Below are 22,193 nucleotides of genomic sequence, written 5' to 3' on the forward strand. Positions count from 1 at the left end.
GCATATGCATACTACATCCTGTTTACATTCAGGTTTCCCATCTGAAATGCTGTCTTCCACAAATTCACATTTACATTACTATTTGATATTTACTTTTGTTTATATTTAAGCCGTGTATTTTAACTGCACTAATTTATGCCCTATATTATCATTTTGCTTTTACTTTTACTTGTGTGATTTGCTCTTTTATACATGTACATTATGAGCATTGTTGAAGGAACCTGAGACCAAAGATTTTCATTGCCAAAGACTGCTTTGCTGGAATTAGCAAATGACAAATCTTGAACGTTGAATGACCTACTACTGGATCGGCTAGTTTCGATTGGCGTTGAGCATTGTGCACAGTAGTAGCTGTGGATAATACAGTCAGAATAAAATGATAATTAACACAAAAGTCAGATTAAGTAATAACAAACTAACACTTTATTTAAGACACATTTTACAGTTCATGGATTCACTTCGTATGCTAAAATGAATTTTACAGAAATCCTCGGTGCTCCATGGCAATCCTGTATCACAATGTTGCAATAGTCACCTGTGTATATGAATCTACAGTATGCACCACAACAACTGAAGAGATGTGTACAGAAATTTGGGTTTCCAAATTTTCCAAACATTGTCAGCATGAATAAATAATGTCAGTGTGCTTTCATATGTAATCCTTGACACAATGTTTACTCCCCGAACAGAACTACTTTACCTGACAGTCATCACCCTCAAGACAAACTGCATGTGCGTGACGAACACTGCCGGAAACAGTAACGCTGAAGGGTAAAAAGCCTTGACATCAATCTATTTAATGTATCTACAAAACAGTGAAACATCTTACAGTAAAAGAGAAACCCCAGCTTGGTAAAATTCAAGTTCTCCTTTTTCTCAGCAGACAGTATGAGTAGTTTCAACGGTTCACAGTTTACACAAAGGCAACCACAATCCCGCTGATCTATAAAATACAATATCAAAGATCAGCGAGTAACTCAGAAGATGACACACTCAAAGCTAATTTTGCAAGCGGTCGTGACACCTTGCCACAGCTCTCCTGTACACACCGTTTCAAATCAACTTGTCACCACTAAACTAACAGAGCCAGAAAGAGAGCAGCCTCGAATCTCACCAGAGGAAACGGCATATAAAAAACGTTACATTCAAGACTTCATAAAAGGCTGCGACTGTGTCTTGATGTGGAGATGTAGCAGAGAAAGATGAGGTCAGAACTTCAGCTCCACACAGAGACTGAGACATAGTTAAAATTCATAACAAATGCATGTCTTTCTATTGAATGTACTAAAAAACAACAAATGAGTCTGCTTTGCAGCAGTATGCTACACTGTACGTGTGGGTGTCTATTTGTGCCAAACAGAGTATAACAGGGCGGATAAAGGCATGAAATTAAGTGCTTCTGTTACATATTTTTTTCTCCAGATACAAATATTCTTTTAAAAATACTCAGAGGAGTGCAATGTCAATGTCATACAAATGTGCAAGTGTATATCCACTGGTTTAAATTCCAATTATGGAAAGTTATCCTTGATGAGGAGATTAGAAACTGATGTGGTAGATAATCAGAACCGGGATATTTTAGCTGCACTCCTGTTGAATTTATACTTTCAAGTTTCCCTAATGCACCGTTTTTGGTACAGAATCACTTTCATTAATTACTACTAAAATGTTGTAAACCTTCCTCGTGTCAAAAATATACATTTCTACATTCAAATGATTTAAATACAGCAAAATAGTTTCTGTTCAAAATCGTGCCCTTTTCTCACTAAGAGCAATTATTGAGCCTTTACAGATCATCCACATCAAAAGTACAATTACTCCTCCATTAAAAATATCCCCTGTTTTTACAGATGAAATCTTTGGAACCATGTCCCTTTTTTTTCTGAGATTTTTTTCCTGTATTACTGCCCGGCTCCAGCACATGTGCAAACTTGAGCTCCCTTTATTGACAGTAAAATGCAACGCAGCACTGTGGTTCCCTTTTTAAGTTACGCTAGCCTCTGCTTCCCTTTTCAATCAGTCCAGCACACATTAAGACAAATCAATAAATTATAGTGCTTATCATCACACGTGGACAACTTTTGAAATAGCGCTGCAACATGTTGAGAAAATATACACACCTGCAGACAAATACTATCCCTCACTATGAAATGTGCGACGTGAAGTCTGAAGAGAACAGTTACACCTCCATAAAGATGAGCCAAAAGTGCTACAGAACACACACTGTAACTACGTTCTTATATGCAGAGTAAATGGTTTCTTCTTGGCGATTTTTAAAAATATATTCATCTGAGCTCAGACTATTTATTGTTCATAAAATGTATTGTCTATTTTTTCAGATGCTTTGTTTAGGATCGACGGCAAGCTCTCTTGACACTTTCAAAAACTCAAAAATCAATAGGAGCCAATCAAACTGAAAAGAATCCAATTAAGCATGTGAGAACTTACCCACTAACAAACTTTGATTAGTTTGCAACAAGCACTGCCAAAAAAGCACATCATGGTACATTAACTAAATTTGTAAATTAACCTCCAACCAGTCAAGTTGCAGCTTACATCCATGTCTGTCCAAAATGTCATCACTTCATCGTTTTATCCTGTTAGACATCTGTGTGAAATTGTCATAATTAGCACATGAATTCTTGAGTTATGGCCGAAAAAGTGTTTTGTGAGGTCACAGTGACCTTTGACCACTAAAATCTAATTAATTCATCCTTGAGTTCAAGCGGACGTTTGTGCCAAATTTGAAGAAATTTCCTCCAGGACTTCTTGAAATATCGTTTTCATGAGAAACGGATGGACGGACAGACGGATAACCCGAAAACATAATGCCTCCGGCTCACAGCTGTCTCCGGCATCAAAAATTCTGAACTCAAATGATGACATGAGTTGTTCTAATGTTCTAATGTTTTGTTTGGCTCATCTTTAATAGGTGTGTTGATTCTAGATGGCGCTATACTACACATACTTAAAACATCTACCTGATTATGTACATTCCACATACCTGTCAAGCATCTCTATTTATAAGATACGTACATGTTTATGTTCTATTTTGTGACAGACTACAGAGAATTGTCCTATATTTCAGCTAGATTTAAGAGACCAATTACTTTTCTAAAGTGTTCCTAAATATGCAATAAATAGCACAGCTCATAAATGAGCTTTTCTCCTGTGAGCCATAAATACAACAGAAGGCAGACTATGTCTTTATAGTCACTGTTAATGTTTCTCCCTTATTAATGTGCATAAATTTAATGTATCCTTCATAGCACTATATTGTAATTATATTGTGGTTTGATAAAGGAGGTTGTTTGCTTGACCGGAATAGTCTCAACTAGTTTTGCTACTAAAGTTTGCAGGGCTGAGCTTTGCAAAATACCTACAGCTGAGATTTATAATCTACTCATTCTATCTACGTATAGTCAAGCGTGCATTAACCCCTTGCTTCTTATTTTCATCCTTCAATAGACGACTGCTCTGTCGATGTTTTACTGGATCATGGGATCATCATTGGGAGAGGCCAGAGAAGAAACGCTAACAAATGGATGGGGTTTGCCCTCCGTGTAAGCTGTGGCTCTGTTGGACACAGTATTGAAGGACAGGTGGTCGTGCTCCAGGATGGCGAGGCGGTCCTGCGGCTTATCCTTCTTCAGGTAGAACATCTTCCTCAGCTGCTTCAGCTGCTGCAGCTCGCAGAGGGTCTCCAGCACCACCAGCATGACGATCAGACCCAGGAGCAGGTAGACTGATGAGACAAACACACACGTAAGGAAAGGGATAACAAGAAATATGAGTAATTTACCTAATAAATATCCACGCTGACAAGACACCACTTTAATATTCCTCTAAATTTAAGTTTTTTGCATGACTTCAAACAATATATACAATTGAATCTTGTTTTTTTATTACTGTAGACTTTTACCTGATGTATTTTTGTACTATTTTATGATTTTTTAAAGTCATTCTATTGGAAAAACAAGTAATTCACTGTTGTCCCAAATCCTGTTGTTTATATGCACTGACACAAGAGGGCAGTGGCTAGCTAACCATGTGTTGTGTGTCTTGTTGAATGGTGAGATAGGAGGACAAAACAGTTTCAGACAATGCTGGAAATTCCCATCTACATGTAAATGTTTATTGTTCAGCACCTGCAGGAAAGTCCTTCACTGATTGACTCTCATGTGATACAAGCAAACCATCTGGATATTAACATGAAAAATCCCCCTGAAACTCCCTCGCAACCTCAAGGTGTGTTTAGACCAGTGTTTGACCTTTATAAACCGTAGTACAACTACTGTATAGGCACTATTGCCATTTATACTACTACTAACATAAATAGTAGGAGTATTGCAGCACTATCAGTAGCATGTTGACGAGTATGTTGTGCCTGAATTAGCAACGGTTTATAATACATTTGAAATCCATTTTGTTTGGACTCAAGGAGGCAGAACAAACTTTACTGTACTGTATGTACACAGAATAGTGTTGTGCTGTACCTCTTATGCAAATCACAAAAGCAGTGACCAGGGCTGGGCGATATGGCCAAAATCTTCATATCTTTATATCACGATATAAACCATTTCATATCCTGATAACGATATATATCACGATATAGCATGTATTCTGGTCATTCAAAGTGAAATTATAGAGGAAGAATAAATAAATATAGGCCTAGTCTATTTGATAGAAATGGTATAGAAAAAATATATATAATAGACCTTTATATACCGTTTTGATGATATATATCGTCATGTTGCCCAGCCCTAACAGTGACTATCATCAAAGGTACTGGCTAAATCAAGACAAATAAAAATGTGAAGACTTCGGCACACCACATGATTTGTTCATTATAGGGCTGTCCTCGACCAAAGAAACTCTAAGTCGACTAACACACAACGACTGATCGATTAGTTGATTTAATCAACAGGTCTGTAAAACTGAGTTTCTCCACCAAGAATCACACAAAAGCTCCACTTTAAATCTTGTGTTTACCAGAGATGTGCTTATAAGTTTCTTGGAAATAAGTCATTCAGCATGAAAAAGCATTAAAAAACGACTAATCCACTAAAGAAATCCTAGTCGACTAAGACCAAAACGACCAAGAGGGAGCAGCCCTTGTTCATCATTTGTGGCAGACTGTGTCTTGCTCTTCTGTTTCAATGCTCCAAATTAGGGCTGCAACTAACGATTACTTTCATTGTCGATAAATCTTTCGATTATTTTCTCGATTAATCGAGTTGCTTGGACCATAAAATGTCAGAAAATGGTGAGAAATGTCATCAGTGTTTCTGATGAGTGTGTTTCCCAAAGCCCAAGATGACGTCCTCAAATGTCTTGTTTTGTCCACATCTCAAAGATATTCAGTTTACTGTCATAGAGGAGTAAAGAAACCAGAAAATATTCACATTTAAGAAGCTGGTATCAGAGAATTTTGACTTGTTTTCATTAAAAATTACTGAAACGGATTAATCGATTATCAAAGTAGTTGCTGATTAATTTAATAGTTGACATCTAATCAATTAATCGTTGAAGCTCTACTCCAAATGTTACTGCAGATAGCGTCACTTCCGATACTGACATGTTACTCTTCACAGAGGAAGCTGTACAAATGTGTCCGGTGTTATTTGTGCACACAAATCCATTCTGTCACAGCCCTCTCTCCTCCTACAGACTGACACTCTGTTCCTACTGAATGACGTCTCTGGCTGGTGCGTACCACACACCCACACACACACATGCAGATCCCGGTTCACTGGAGTAGCGTTCTACATTCATGCACACCCACAGCTTGTCAAGAGTGCATGGGTTCAAATTAAATGTGACTTTTTTTTAAATCCTAGTCACTATTAGCTGTGACAGCGCTGCTGACAGGAAGCTGCAAAAATCATCCAGAAAATCCAATCAATGCCTCAGTGCTGCTCTCCATTAGACCATGGCTCAATTTTTCCCCTGCACTGCACTATGTTGTGTTACCTGATTATGTAAAAGGCCTTTAAAAAGAATGAAAAGAGCAAAAAGCGTGTCAAAATGTTGCTCCGTCAGCAGCATACAGCAGCTCAGAAATATATAGATATTGCAACTGAACCTTTTTTTAATGAGCTATGCATTGTTTAAAAGTTTGCAGTGAAAAGTTCTCTTGCAGAATATATATGCTTCCTGTAGTAACAACTTCTATGTTTCAGTGTGTGAGTAGGACAGGTTATTTTTAATCTCTCATGTCAATATGCTGCAGCAGTTAATTTCAAATTTTTTCTATTTTGTTTTGTAATAGCGGCCTATTTTAAAATCAGTAGTATATCAATAGCAATATTTTTAATTCCTACTTTATCTGTCAGTTAAAACTATATATCACATCTCCTTTTGTCTATAACCTAAAGCTGTAAAGTGCAATAACTGATATTAGTGTTGTTTTAAGTCAAACCACTGCCATATACGTATAATACAAGCTAGATCTGAAACTGATGAACATGAACAAATCAATCGGTTTATGAAAATACAAAAAAATGGTCTTAGGAGGAAGTATATCTGAATTCCATCTGTGTATTTGTAATCTTTAAGCATGTGTTTATGAAATATTGCACATTATATAACACATATTTTAACATACGTAAACGGGTCAAAAAGTAGACCGAGCTGATCGTGTCACACCCAGGTAGATCAAAGTTCACCATCATAAAACACGTTTTACACATGCCATATGTGATATTCTCACATCAGGGAATCATTACAACATTTATTCTAGGGCTGCACAATATTGAAAATATATCTAATTGTGATTATTTTGATTGATATTGCAATTACGATATGATTTGTGATATTAGAGGGTATGATCATTGTTACGTCATTATTCTCATTTTCATTGAAAAACCTGTAGAATATGATGTGTGGGCCAGGACATCTCTGCAGCACAACAGTATTTAAATAAAAATGATATTTTGACACATTTCACCTTTACCAAAAAAATTGCAGCAGGCCATATTGCAATTTCAATAAAATTTTGATTAATTGTGCAGCCCTAATTTATTCTGAGACATTTGGACTATTTAACATGTTACATAGTGTTGCGCAAATTAATTGGAAGCTGGATAGCTTTCTGTTCTTCCAGTGAGAACAAAGCAATCAGTAATATCCTCTTTTCAACAGGAAGCGTTGGAGTTCATGAGAAATCTGATCCTGAAACTCAGACACTAACAATGACACTGCTGTGTGCCAGTAATATATTTTGACTCACAGCATATGCAGTATGATTGATTTGACAATGACATATGCTGTTTACAATGATTCACATAGTAGAGCTGCAACAATTAAACTATTAGTTATCAACTATTAAATTAATCGCAAACTATTTTGATAATCAATAAATCAGTTTGAATCATTTTTTAAGAGAAAAAAGTACAAGATCTCTGATTCAAGCTTCTTAAATGTGAATATTTTCTGGTTTCTTTACTCTTCTGTGACAGTAAACTGAATATATTTGAGTTGTGGACAAAACAAGACATTTGAGGACGTCATCTTGGGCTTTGGGAAACATTGACTGACATTTTTCACCTTTTGCTGACATTTTAAAGACCAAACAACTAATCGATTAATCGACAACCCTTCATAGTACCATTACAAACACCTTAGTAAGGATGAAAATGCATAGTAAGTGGTATTAATTTGACAGCTGCCACCACCTTGCCATGGAAATAGCTTCAAATACGAAGAACCATCAGCACTCACCGGTGATGCCAACTTTGTAGAGCGCCCTGAACTTCTGATTCATGGCCTCTCCGGGTACGTAGTCACCCAGGCCGATGGTGCTGAGGGAAATGAAGCAGAAGTAGAAGGACTCCAGGAAATTCCAGTTCTCCTCCAGCGCTGAGAAGATGGCGGCGGGGATGAGGAAGAAGCAAGAGACGGCCAACGTGGTGAGCAGAGAGGCATGAACGATGGCCACCAGTGGCTTGGACAGGCCCCAGCGCCTGGAGACGTACATGATCGGCCTCCGCGTGCTGAACACCATGATCCTTTGCACCACGGCGGTGAGGAAGAGGAGGGTGAAGGGGATGCCGATCACTGAGTAGATGATGCAGAAGGCTTTCCCGCCATCTGACAGAGGTGCTGTGTGACCATATCCTGTAGGAAAACAAACGGGACAGAAAATGAATATGTGTAAACCTAGGGCTATTATATCAATATTGTGATATGAGACTAGACATAGTCTTTGATTTTGCTTATCGTAATATGGCTTAAGTGTTGTCTTTTCCTGGTTTTAAAGGCTGCATTACAGTAAAGTAGGACTAGGCGATATGGAGAAAAATCAAATATCACGATAATTTTTGACCTTATACCTCAATATCGATATTGCAATGATATTGTAGGGTTGACTATTGGTGCTCTCACAAAATATATTTACACATTGAGACAGTTTCAATACTCATTTTTCACAGTATTGATACATGAGTACCAGCTGCTCTCTCTTCTCTCTGACAGCGAGTTGACACAATAAAAATCAACAATTTTATGCCCTCCATGTTGTGTCAAGTTTTCCTAGTGGCATCGAATATCGGAATTTTTCATGGTATTATATTGGAGTTAGAAATTCCAGTATCATGACAACACTAGAACAGCCTTGTGTTCAGGAAATGACATCACTTTACTGTAATGCAGCCTTCAAAACCAGGAAAAGACAACACTTATGCCATATTACGATATTCAAAATCTAAAACGATATCTAGTCTCATATCACGATATCGATATAATATCGATGTATTGCCCAGCCCTACAGTAAAGCGATGTATTTTTCTGAACTTACCAGACTGTTCTAGCTGTTCTATTATTTGCCTTTTCCCACTTAATCATTATATCAACACTACTAGTGATCTAGTCTCACCCAACAAGTTTTGGAAATCAGCCTGTTTCTGGCTTATTTAAATTTTATTTTATACAGTGTCGGTTCCTGAGCACACGTGCCCTTTTAAAGCAACATCCTCTTTAACAGTTTCACTGTGGAATAAAACAATAGGAACCGACAGAGTGACTAGTTAAGTTTACTGTAAGAGGCCTAGACAAACAGAGGAACAGACAATAAAAAGGTGCAGGCTCAATTAACGCATTTGCGGGCAGGCAGAGGAAGATTACTGGCAACAGTCTTGAAGTTATGTCCTGTTCATGTGAAGGAGCTATTGCTGTAAAAACCTCATCAATGGCGCGACCATCTTAACCCACGACAGTCTTGATATTACAGAATAACTCAGGCTTGAAAAAAACATTGGGTGCCTTTATGAGTGTATTGTATGGGAAACTATGAGGGGGCTTGTTTTGAAACAGGCAGGACACGACAGTGATCTTTTCAGTATGCAGGCACAGTATGTGTTGTGTTGTAATAAGTAATTCAGCGCAACAACAACAGACTAATCGCTGTGCTTTTGCAATGCAAACATCGAGACAGGTATCAGGAAACTGCATAGAGAAAGCAGATAGAGTTATGACAAGTATGATCGGACTGTGTGCACATTGTCAACATCTCAAAGAATGCACGGGTGTTGTCTGAGGACAGTAATAGTACATGAATGTGAGAGGTAATGTGTTTTAAAAAAAGGTGCAGGCTCAATTAAAGCAATTACAGGCAGGTAGAGGAATGATTATAGGGCTGCGATACTGTAAGTAAGGCGATATATTGCATTTTTTTAAATCTAATTTTAGTAACACTGTCATAGTTAAAAGAGCACACCACCATATGCATAAAATCTGAGGAAAATAACTTGTATGCAGTCAGAAGAGTGGGATCTGCATTTGCATTCATCACAGCCCCTGTAACACCCAACATCACAGCACTACTTTGAGAGGACACATACACTGAGAGGGTGCATCTCTTTGCAAATGACATAAAGTCTGACTGAGTAAATCTTTGCATGTGAACTATTAATTTAATATTGATAAAATGTTTTTGAGAATCAATACAGTATTAACATAATATCGTGATATTCTGTATTTATTTATATTTTCTTACACCACTACTGGGACAGTCTGGAAGTTATGTCATGTTAATGTGAAGGAGGCTGTAAAAACCTAACATGTTCTTGTGAAGTGGACCTAACAAGAGTGTTAAAAATACTATGGGCCACTAACAAGAGTGTTAAAAATACTATGGACCACTAACAAGAGTGTTAAAAATACTATGGGCCACTAACAAGAGTGTTAAAAATACTATGGGCCACTAACAAGAGTGTTAAAAATACTATGGACCACTAACAAGAGTGTTAAAAATACTATGGACCACTAACAAGAGTGTTAAAAATACTATGGACCACTAACAAGAGTGTTAAAAATACTATGGACCACTAACAAGAGTGTTAAAAATACTATGGACCACTAACAAGAGTGTTAAAAATACTATGGGCCACTAACAAGAGTGTGCAAATGAGGAAACTGTAGCTTGTGCTTGGTATTGAATCGGTTGAATGAAATGCAACCATTGAGAATAAGATCAAAGAACAGCTTCGTATTGGTTCCTGTTCCTTTTTCCTGTTTTGAGAATTAATTCCATCATGGTTTCTGGTACTGTATCTTGTAACTAGTCAGTCGTAACTGCTGAGTAACAAAGGTAATAGAATAGTTTTTTTATTGCAAGACAAAAGACGATACATTAACAAAACAACAAGAGGACGACAAGAACAGTGAATACAGGCCAGTTAACACAATTTTGCCATGAGATGTGAGAAACAAGTGATGCTGGTGTGTGTGTCTGTGTATATGTGCGTGCATGCATGTGTGCATTTGCATGTGCATTCGAGCATGTGTTATGGGGTGGAGTCTATAAGGTGGATTTATGGAGAGAGGAGGAAAAATGATAAATAAATAAGTAATAAAGGTAGTTAACTAAGGGAGAGCATAGGGAAGGAAATAACGAAATAAATAACTGAGCAAGGAACATAATTAATGTAATAAATCTAATTAATAAAAACAATTATAATAACGAGATAACAGTAATAACAATGATAAAGTCAAGGGGGTCACCAGGGTTATTGTTTAATTTTGTACTTATTGATTTGAAACTGTATTTATGCATTTAATCATTTCCAAGGGAGGGCGCCTGTTTAATAGAAAATATCTAACAACAATCAACAGCAGGTGTTTGATGTATCATGACTGGTAGAAACAATGAGGATCAAACTCATTCTGAAAGTGCCATTGTGACTAATAAAAGCAAAACGTTTGAGACAAAAAAAAAGCAAAAACTGTCACACGGAGTTAGAGCTCTATCTGATCTACACGCCTGTCAAGTCTCTGTTTAGCCATCAACAGACTTCTGTTGAGCCTTATACAGGAAGCTGTACATGGTATCAGCACAATCGGGTATGTTGAAACTTCAGAGATAGCTGCTGCCATGTGGTCAGACTAAAGTTCTCCAGGCATCCTCACTGACAAGCCAAGTTTGTCTCAGCAATGCTAGATAACAGAAAAAAAAAAACTCTCTGCAGTGTCGTGCAAAACTACAAAATGCCCTAAGAGAAAAAACACAGAACTATTTGTTAAAGGATTTGCCTTACTATTAACATGTGACTGCTAAGGGGTAAAAAGGGAAATTATGATGTTGACACTGTCTCAAGTTTTGTTTGCTTCACACTCTAGATAACCCCGCTTCTGTCTAGGAAACAGCAATAAACTGTGTATTTTTGCAAAAAAGGGCTGTTCATTTATAGTGATATTATGTAGGCTACACATGTGATCGCTTGGGAGGAAAAGGTAAATGATGTTGCTGACACATGTCTCACAAGATTTGTGTGCTCCTGTCCCCTCACACTGTATACAACCCCGCTTCTGTCTGGAATACAGCAATATACTGTGTATTTTTGTAAGAGGGGCTGTTCATTTGCAGTAATGTTATGTAGGCTACTGACTGCATGGCAGTGTTCACTGTGCCAACATAAATGCAAGATATAGAAAACACATAGCTTCTGTACCTGAATAACCAGCTATAAATATAACCAGCTTTAGGGCCTGGTTTAAATACTGGGATAAGTAGTATTGCAATGCGTATTTTAAATCTCTTTTTTAAAAAAACAGCTTATAAAAAGGCTTTTTTATAACTCCGTAAGGCAACAGCTTGGTGCACCTTTTCCCACACCTTATATTGTCCTCTTTTGGCATATGTGTAGTAACTTATTGTTTTGATATTGTTTATTGTTACAGGTTTTTAGTTTTCTCATTATTTGGTCTTGTTATGTTGTGTTCTTTTATTGTTGTTTTTATTTTGTCTGTATTTCATTGTATCTGTGCAAGCACTTTGAAACTATGTTTAGAAAGGTGCTATGCAAATAAAGATTATTATTACTATTATTATTATCATCAAAATGGCAATCATTTGTTAATTTACCCTACCTTATTACACATTTCCATTAGAAGAAATAGACTGCTCTATTCATTGATGGTTTTCATTAAGAACGTCATAACAACAAAGACTCCATTTATTTTTTACAAAAAACTATCCTTTAGTACAGATACACACAATTATTCCACAAAGCATGCTGCTGCAGGTTGTTTTACTTTACCAAGATCCAAAACCCCAATCAGGTCAAAGTATAGCAATATACAGAGCAATGCAAGGATGGAATTCACTCCCAAATCATATTACACAGCAAAATACTAAATATGGTTTAAAAAACCCCACTAAAAGAGCATTACTTAAAAAGAAACTTCAGTAATTAATAAGTATTCTTGGGTGTGTGTAAGGGTTTTATGGGCATTCCATGTTAAATGATGATATTTATCTGTCAGATCATGATAGATTCAGTCGGAGCCTTTCTGTTTTCTTTGTGTTTTTGTTATTTAAACCTTGTCAGTTGTTATTGTTTTATTTACAGTTGACGTGTATTACGATGTGTTATGTTAGTGTATGATGATGAGTAGTGTGAATGTGTATTTTTGAATTTTCACCATGTAAACTATGTGGACCCCAGGAAGAATAGCTGCTGCTATGCAAAAGCTAATGGGGATCTTAATAAACAAAGAAACAAACCTGCCTATAGTCTAGTTATATTATAGGCCATATAGGTGTGTGTGGCCTATAGTTGTGGCTCAGGTCAGACAAAAGGATGTTTTGCCAAAAGACGAGCCCACTTAAGACTTTAATAGTAGGCTATATGTTTTTACATCAGCATTATTGTGAGTGCGCACCTGGTTGTCTGCAGCATCATCACCTGTCTGTCCTACCTACACTGATATGTTTAGATATATTTTCTTTTCTTCTGTACTGTTTTTTTTGTATGTATTTCATTGTTTTTATTGGATTGTTTTCACAGTTTGGTTGGTTGGTTTTTCTGCACATTTTGTGTACTTCTTGTTGTTGTTTAACTTTTTTTGTATTTTTTCAAATTACTTTAGTTTAGATCTTTCTTCCTTTTTTTGTTATTGTTTTGTTTTCTTCATATGTGCAATATGTGCAAATAAATAAATACTTTATTACACATTTCCACTACCTGCCTTTAGTTACATTATAGGCCATATACAGTAGGTTTGTGTGGCCTATAGTTGTGGCTCAGGTCAGACAAAAGGATGTTTTTGCCAAAAGAGGAGACTAATAGATATAATAGTAGTCTATATGTTTTTTACATCAGCATTATTATTATTGTGAGTGCGCACCTGGTGGTCTGCAGCATCATCACCTGTCCTACACTGACCAGACACTCACCTGTGGTGGACAGCACGGTGCTGGCAAAGAACAGTGCAGAGGTGAAGTCCCAGTTCCAGTTAGCAGAGGCGTTGTTGAGGATGGAAACCCCATAATTACTGGCATCCAGGGCTTTCTTCAGAAACCTCTCCAGACGCTCCTCGGACAGACACTCATTCTCCTGCAGGAACTGTTTCTTGATGGCCCTCAGCTCCTGTCGCAGCAGGTCTTCATAAGGCAGCTCCACCGAGGAGAAGACAACAGCGCCGAAGACGAGATAAAGCACATAACCCAGGACCAGAGAGACAAAGTACCATGTCGATCTGTGACTCTGGATCAAGCGCACGCACGAATTACTGGCTAGAGACTGGAGCATTTTTTAAGAGGTATCACCTAAATATAACACTAAACTAATAACTAACCGCCTCTCGCTTTATATGACAGAAATAGACCATTAAAGAGAGGGATGTTGCTGCGGACAAAAGCTCAAATATTCTCTTCCCCCTTTGAGAAACAGAAACACTGCTGTGACACTTGAGGCGTTCCGGTGCAGTCGGAAATATCAGCATTGGATGAGAAGAACAGTAGGCTGAGAAGCTGCAGATCCTCCATGTGATAGGCTACTCCACTTGTGACGTCTTGAAACCCTTTACATTTATATTATTATGTTTTTTATATTATATTTTATTTCTAACTTCAATACAATACCTTGATATTTTATTATTTCATTATTATATTACTTTTCTTTTTTTTTATACTTTCTTTTTTCCCTTTTTTCAAGGCTGTTTTTTATATGCAATCCACTGTTTGTAATTAAAACAGTCTATAAGCCAACTTTTAAGTAGATGAGCTTACAGACAAACCCATCAAGTACACTAGAGAAAACAACCTCAACATTCAAAACCACAACAAAACCAAGAAAATAAAAAGAACAATAATAATAATAATGACAAAATGAAAGAGTAGTGTTAAAAAAACAAAATAACAAAGCAAACAAAAAAAAAACACACCTAACAAAATAAAATATATTATTATTATTAACTTTTAAAGCTCTGCATGGTTTGGCACCAAGCTACATCACAGCTACATCTTTTGGCTTATGTGTAGTTACTTATTCGGGTGCAGTCGAAAATATCAACAGTAGGCTAAGAAGCTGAGATCCTCCATGTGATAGGCTACTCCACTTGTGACGTCTTGAAACTCTTTACATTTATATTATTATATTTTTTATATTATATTTTATTTCTAACTTCAATACAATACCTTGATATTTTATTATTTCATTATTATATTACTTTTCTTTTTTTTTTATACTTTCTTTTTTCCCTTTTTTCAAGGCTGTTTTTTATATGCAATCCACTGTTTGTAATTACAACAGTCTATAAAACAACTTTTAAGTAGATGAGCTTACAGACAAACCCATCAAGTACACTAGAGAAAACAACCTCAACATTCAAAACCACAACAAAACCAAGAAAATAAAAAGAACAATGATAATAATAATGACAAAATGAAAGAGTAGTGTTAAAAAAACAAAACAACAAAGCAAACAAAAAAAAAACACACCTAACAAAAAATATATATTATTATTATTAAGTTTTAAAGCTCTGCATGGTTTGGCACCAAGCTACATCACAGCTACATCTTTTGGCTTATGTGTAGTTACTTATTCGGGTGCAGTCGGAAATATCAACAGTAGGCTAAGAAGCTGAGATCCTCCATGTGATAGGCTACTCCACTTGTGACGTCTTGGGGTGGAAAAAAACACCTTTAAATTTATATTATCATATTATTTATATTATATTTTATTTTCAATACAATACCTTGATGAATATTTATATTTCAATACCACACACGAAAAGTTGACTGCTGTGCAGTATGCTGCCTTCCACTGTGTAATTGTCTGAAATATATTAATTATTTATTTTTATGAGAGCTACAAGTTCTATGAACATGGTCATGGAGCATATATACTGTATATTTGTATTCTGGGGGTATCGTTCCTATGCAGAGGGTAGTTTAGTTTATTTATTGACTACGCTGAGGGCGCTTTATATTTTAATAATGTATTTATTTATTGTGTTGAGTTGAATGTGCTACTTGTACTGTAATTACCTTGTGCCTTTTCTATCTTTTTTCTTTTCTTAAAGCTGACTCGGTGTAAACTGCTCAGAATTCCAATGTACTTAGGTGTAAATGGCAAATAAAACTCTTGTATCTTAAAACTCTTGAATCTTGAATCTTGAATCTTGAACATTGAGGGTATAACATTTTAGATTTTTATATTAAAATATCATAAATAGCAGTGTGTGTGTGTGTGTGTGTGTGTCAGCTTGCAGTCGGAGAGAAGAGAGAGCCGAAAGCACAGCTGTTGCCTGTGTATATGAACCGATGCTGGATCGGATATCGGGTCGATGCCGATTCAAATTTCTGGATCGGATATCGGTGACAATGGGGCCCGATCTATTCAATTCAATTTTATGTTTATATTCTATATTCTATACTGTAATTTTAATTTCCTGTTTAAGTTTTGACCAATTTGTTGCTGCATTAAAAATGTTTACACTTTGTAATTGTAATTCCTGTTCATTTGGAAGATCTTTTACCAAGTCGCTAATGTACGATTTATTATTTTAATGATAATGAACAATTAAATAAATGTATATCTATATATTTATTTGTTACATTTTATTTTTTAGGGAAGTTTGGAGTCCCCTGCTGGAGCTGTTGCCCCCGCGACCCGATCCCGGATAAGCGGTTGAAGATAGATGGATGGATTTTATTTTTTACAAAGGAAAGCAATGTTTAAGTCAAGCCTGATGTTGCCTTACACATAAATGAATGATCCCAGTTACTTCCACACAGTGATGCATACAGCTTATTAATTATACTGGTATCGGATCAGTACTCGGTATCGGCTGATACCTAAAGCCCAGGTATCGGGCTGAAACAGTCAGATTGGTGCATCCCTAATCATTACTATAGGAAATGAGTATCAAAACTGTTTCAAATATTCAGTGTCGATATGTGTCGATAGCCGATACTTCGATATGTTTGTCAACACTAGGCTAATAGAAGCATGTGCAACCTTGCATCACAATTTTTTCTCTCTGCTGCTATCTTAGGCTGCAAAAAAGCAAACTGGGGCCTGATTTCTAAAAAATGATACAACCACGCCACAAATACAAATATAGAACACCAAAATACACGTTATCAAGAGCTCGTTATCCTTAGGACATTTTAAAAGGAAATTTTAAAATGTTCTGTACTGTTTCTTTTGTATGTATTTCATTGTTTTTATTGGATTGTTTTCCACTGTTTGGTTAGGTTTTTCTGCGCTTTTTGTGTACTTCTTGTTGTTGATGAACTTTTGTTGTATTTTTAAAATTATGTTAGTTTAGATCTTTCTTCCTTTTTTGTTATAGTTTTTATAGGTCCTTTGTATAAGCCTGTGGCTTCTTGACCTCTCCTGACACATTTCTTGTTTGTGTTTTTCATTGACTTAATTTTGTGCAGTTTTATATATGTACAAATAAAAAATTAAAAAATTAAAAAACTTGTGTTAATCTAACATTTACGTTTTTATATTAATTTCAGGGGGAAAACACTTAGTTTAAGGCTCCTGAATGTAGTTGTCGTATTTCCGAGCTTCAAGTGACACGTGAAGGCAGCAAGTGATGTGGCGGCGACAAAGGCCGTGTGACGTCAGAACTTCCTTTTCTCTCCTCCCAGGCCAGTGAGGCAGGTAGTCTGATCTATTTACATCTCTTTCAGTTTCACTTGTAAGCCATTGAAAGAGTCAAAGAGCTGTGACAGTGTGTCGCCCCGCCTGTTGTTTTGTAGCCAATGATAATAATGAATAACGCCCCGATCAGCTGAGTATAAGTGTGCAGAGGCATGCTAGGTGTGGAGGAGAGACAGGTTATATGGCTTCAAGAGGAACCGGCATGTCATGATGATAGACGCCTTAAAGGTTCCGTATCATGCTCATTTTCAGGTTCATATTGTATTTTGTGTTTCTACTAGAACATGTTTACATGCTGTAATGTTAAAAAAAAAAACTTTATTTTCCTCATACTGTCGGCCTGAATATGCCTGTATTACCCTCTGTCTGAAACGCTCCGTTTTTGCGCATTTTGACGGAATTTGCAACAGGATTGCATTGCTAGGCAAAAGCTTGGGTTCATGTGTACTTCCTGTCAGTTGATGACATTCACATACACTGCAACCAGGAATAAACTGGGACACATTTAGAATTTTTTTGTTTGAAACTGTGTAAAGGGTCTAAATATTGTATATTTGTGACATCACAAATGGAGAGAAATCCTACAGCTTGTTTCAAATGCAGAGTTTCTGAATACGGGGCTGTGTGTATTTCCCTGTGGATTGAGCGTTTCGATACTTTCACAGTATTTATATAGGAGTTAAGTCTGCTTTATAATAAAAAAACATGAAAATCTCACTTTTTTATAAAATGTCCCCTTTAATATAAATAATAAGAATAATTAATGAAATATGCCTACTCCTGTGGATTTTTTTAGTGTGTTCGGGGTAGTCAGTCACAACAAATTTAGCAGCATATTTTAAGTGTGTTCCATTTGTTTGTATTCATTTTTTTTACTCTATGCACTTTGCGCTTGGTATTGTGTTTTAAGGATGTTTTTGTAAAGCACTTTGTAACTTGTGTTTAAGAAGGTGCTATTTAAGTGGTTTTACTTATTTACTATTTTTTGTCAATGTTTGGTAACTAACAAGTAATTAAGTACATTTTAAGATATTTGTAGGCTACTTGAGTATTTTCATTTTATGCTACTTTATACCTTTACTCCTCTAGGGCCTACATTTTGGAGGCAAATATCAGGGCCGGCTCTAGCCCTTTTGGTGCCCCAGGGTTCAACCCGCCAGAACCCTAACATTAGCCCTGTAAACCAAAACAAAACACACATCAGACATCACAATGGTTTTAAGACAAAAATTAAGATTTTTATTTTCAATAGTAATAATAATAAAAACTGTATTTATTATAATATAAATAAACAATTGGTGCATTGATATTGTTGGCTTAAAAGGGTTTAGTCAGTTTCACTACAATTTACAGTTTTACTAACAAATATATGCGGCTGGGCAGATGAAAAAGTGTGAGAAAGAGAGTTACAGGGATGAAAAGTGTATTTTTTTTCTTTTTTTATTTGTTCATTTGTTATTTCAATGCAGAAAATGAGGAAGGCTGCCCCCTGGATAATTTTTTTAAATTATTATTTATGTTTTTAGAGGGCGACCAGCGCCCCCCAGAAGGTGGCGCCCTATGCGACCGCCTATGCTGCCTATTTAATTTGAGTTCTTTAGTTACTAGTTTGCAGATTTAGATTATTAATACAAAATATAATACCAGATACCAGTATTAAGATATAAGATAGTTGTATATGAAGTAATTAAAATTAGCCCAACCAAGTGATGTGCACATTAATGCATCACTAATAATAACCCATTAATATAATATATATGATTCTGAAAAGGAATATTCTGCATAATATATTTAAGTATATTTTGATTCTAATATCTTTGTACTTTTATTTAAATAAGATTTTGAGTGCAAGACTTTTTTACTTGTAACATTATGTTTTCACTGTAGTATTGCTAATTTTATTTAACTTTACTTTTACTTCTGAATACTTCTTACACTGATGATTTGTGTAGCTACTGCACGTCATAGATGCAGTTTTAATGTGTTATCCTTGTTTCCTTTCGGCGAGGGCTTATGAGTAGGCTATGTGGAATTTGGAGTGGGTGTAAGGCTACTTGACTAATAGCGAAAGTGAACTGAAAGTTTAGGAAAAAGATAAACACCAGCAGTAATTGTTGTATTTTATAGTCCCTTATTCAAAGGTTTGTTTTAGTCTTCACAAGGTAAGAGTCAAAGCCACAGCACCCACTAAAGATTAAAGTTGTTTATTATAATAACTCATAATATTAAATTATAACACATATTAACTAAATTTCATTATTCCTAGATGATACATACATTTGCTCATTTTAACTATTACGTTAAAACAAACTATTTTATCAGAATCAGTTTTATTTGCTAAGTACATACATACAAGGAATTTGACTCTTTTTTTTATGCATCTCTCTAACAAACAACAAAGCTGGACACATAAAGGTGAGGAATAGACAAGACTGTACTGTACACAAGTAGTGAAAAAATAGGTGTATATATAAATATCATATAAATATAGGCCCTATATAAAAAGCACCAATGACCAACGATTACAAAATAAATCAAATAAAAACGGCTATATACAACTCAAGTGTTCTTTAAGTGTAAACAATACAAATAGTGCAAAATCAAGTGTCTATATACTGTGTGTACAGCATTTAGGTTGTGCATTAAAGACTGTAAGAGTCTATATATAACTGCAGTGACAGTGTCTTGACAGTGTATGAATGATTTAACTGTTCATCAGAGTGACGGCCTGTGGGTAGAAACTGCTCTTGTGTCTGGTTACAGAGTTCTGTACAGTATAATCAGTATAATATTGGGTCTCTGTGTATAGTTAAAGGCAAGTTAAGAAGTTAAGGCAGACACTTTGCATTATCACATCAGGGTAACATCAGCTCCCAGGGTTTCAGGATGTGTCTGATGATTAATCGGAAACAAATGTTTTAGCTGTAAATGTTTATACATAATGTTTTTGTGTCGGGATGAGTGGAAAGTGGGAATTGACTAAAGTCACCCTTTGTGCCAAGACACCTACCCATTTGATTGAAACAGGCAGATTTGGGGTTAGATGCAACATCATAGCTCTGTTTAATCAAACTCATACTCCAATTATGAATATTATTATCTGGCGTTTGTTCTGTTCGTTTTTCTTTTTATTGTGTTGTTTTAAAAATGTATGCATGGTTGTGTGTAGGTGTATGGTTGTCTAACTTTGTAAAAACACAATGTAACAAAATAAATATATCGATACAAATTTAGTGATATTTATTTATTGTTAAAATGATAAATCGTACACAAACAACTTTGTTAAAAATTTCAAAATTAACAGGAAAACTTAAACAGTAATTAAAATTCCAGTATATAACATATATAGTATATAAACATGGAATAGATTGACCCCATTTTCATGATACCGATCCAGCTATTTGAGTCAGTATCGACCCGATATCCAATCCGGTATCGGTGCATCCCTAATGTGTATGTATGAGTATGTATGGGTGCATAGGCTATGTGTATGAATACATGTATAGTTTTTATCGTTTATGATGTACAATCATGTATAGATTTCTATTTTTTATCATTGTAAATTCTCCTTCCATTCAGTTGTTATGTGAGCATGAATGCAAATAAACTCAAACTCATTTAGGATTCCTGGATTACTCTGGTATCAAATGAGTTGCAATAGAAAACATGTCTTTTATTCACTACACTGCTGGCACGTGATTTGAGGTACATTTCAGTGTCACCACATAATATGTATGTACAAACGTGCAACATAAATTGTTACATTCATAAATGTTTTTTAAAGTAGCATCAGCAAGGTTGAATTACCAAATGGAAAACTGTCACAAGACCACCGGGGGCCCCCAGAACACCCTTAATGTTACGGCATAGGAATACTGCATACAATTCACAGAAGGTTAGAAAACAGGGCATTCATAGGGGCCCAGAAGCTCATTTTGCCCCCCGTCCCAGCAGATAAATCTGGCACTGCTGGTTACACTCACTCTTTTGAAAATCCTCATTCATCATACCATAGACAGGGTGCTCCTGAACATGACAATGGGCCCCTGACATCATGTCACATTGGGCCCCCAGTATACTGTAGTACTGTTTAAAGCACTACAGTACTGATGGTGAAAGACCATCTGAAATTAGTCCACCTATTCTCTCACTGACAACTATACAAACTAGGTTGTCATGAATAATTTACTAAAATTATCCCCAGCAGTCATTTGTAGCATATTGGATTTTCCATGCACAATGTTATTTACATAATTCATCATATCAGCCAAGAGGTGATTATATGACAACTGGTTCCCTGACGCTTTCTTTATTGTATTTTTATATCTGGTATATTTTTTTTGTACTTTGTACTACAAACTTTTTTACTGCCTTTTTACTAACATGTTTTGCACTATGGAACTGTGATGCTGGAAACTTGAATTTTCCTCGGGATCAATAAAGTTACTATCTATCTATCTATCTATCTATCTATCTAACTATATGGCAGTGTATAAAATAATAATAATGATGATAAAAAATTACTTGACAGTAAATAGCTAAACATAAAGTTAAAAAGGATATATATTTACAATGAAAATATAATAAAGCGATTAAATAAAAAAAAGATCCAATATATATATATATTTATACTGTATATATCTATATATATATATAGATATATACAAACATAAAACAGAGTAAAGCACATGTAAGATGGTGCTACTTTGGTTTCTATGTTGGTTTCTACTCTGCACATTTATAGACTGGTTTTTACTGTATTATGCCAATAATGTACAGCTTTATTCTGCACTT

At 35.7% G+C, this 22,193-nt stretch overlaps 1 protein-coding gene across 1 annotated transcript; it reads right to left on the reverse strand.

The window, feature by feature from the left end:
- Positions 1-400: 400 nt before the first annotated feature.
- Positions 401-14,189, reverse strand: kcnk1b (potassium channel, subfamily K, member 1b). Its single transcript, XM_037783065.1, has 3 exons — positions 13,676-14,189; positions 7,723-8,118; positions 401-3,745 (listed from the first exon to the last, which is right to left on the reverse strand). The coding sequence occupies exons 1-3, from the start codon at positions 14,028-14,030 to the stop codon at positions 3,489-3,491; spliced, it is 1,008 nt and encodes a 335-aa protein (XP_037638993.1). The 5' UTR covers positions 14,031-14,189; the 3' UTR covers positions 401-3,488.
- Between the last annotated feature and the right edge of the window lie 8,004 nt (positions 14,190-22,193).

This window comes from Sebastes umbrosus, chromosome 10 (assembly GCF_015220745.1).
Source record: "Sebastes umbrosus isolate fSebUmb1 chromosome 10, fSebUmb1.pri, whole genome shotgun sequence".
Classification (NCBI taxonomy): domain Eukaryota; kingdom Metazoa; phylum Chordata; class Actinopteri; order Perciformes; family Sebastidae; genus Sebastes; species Sebastes umbrosus.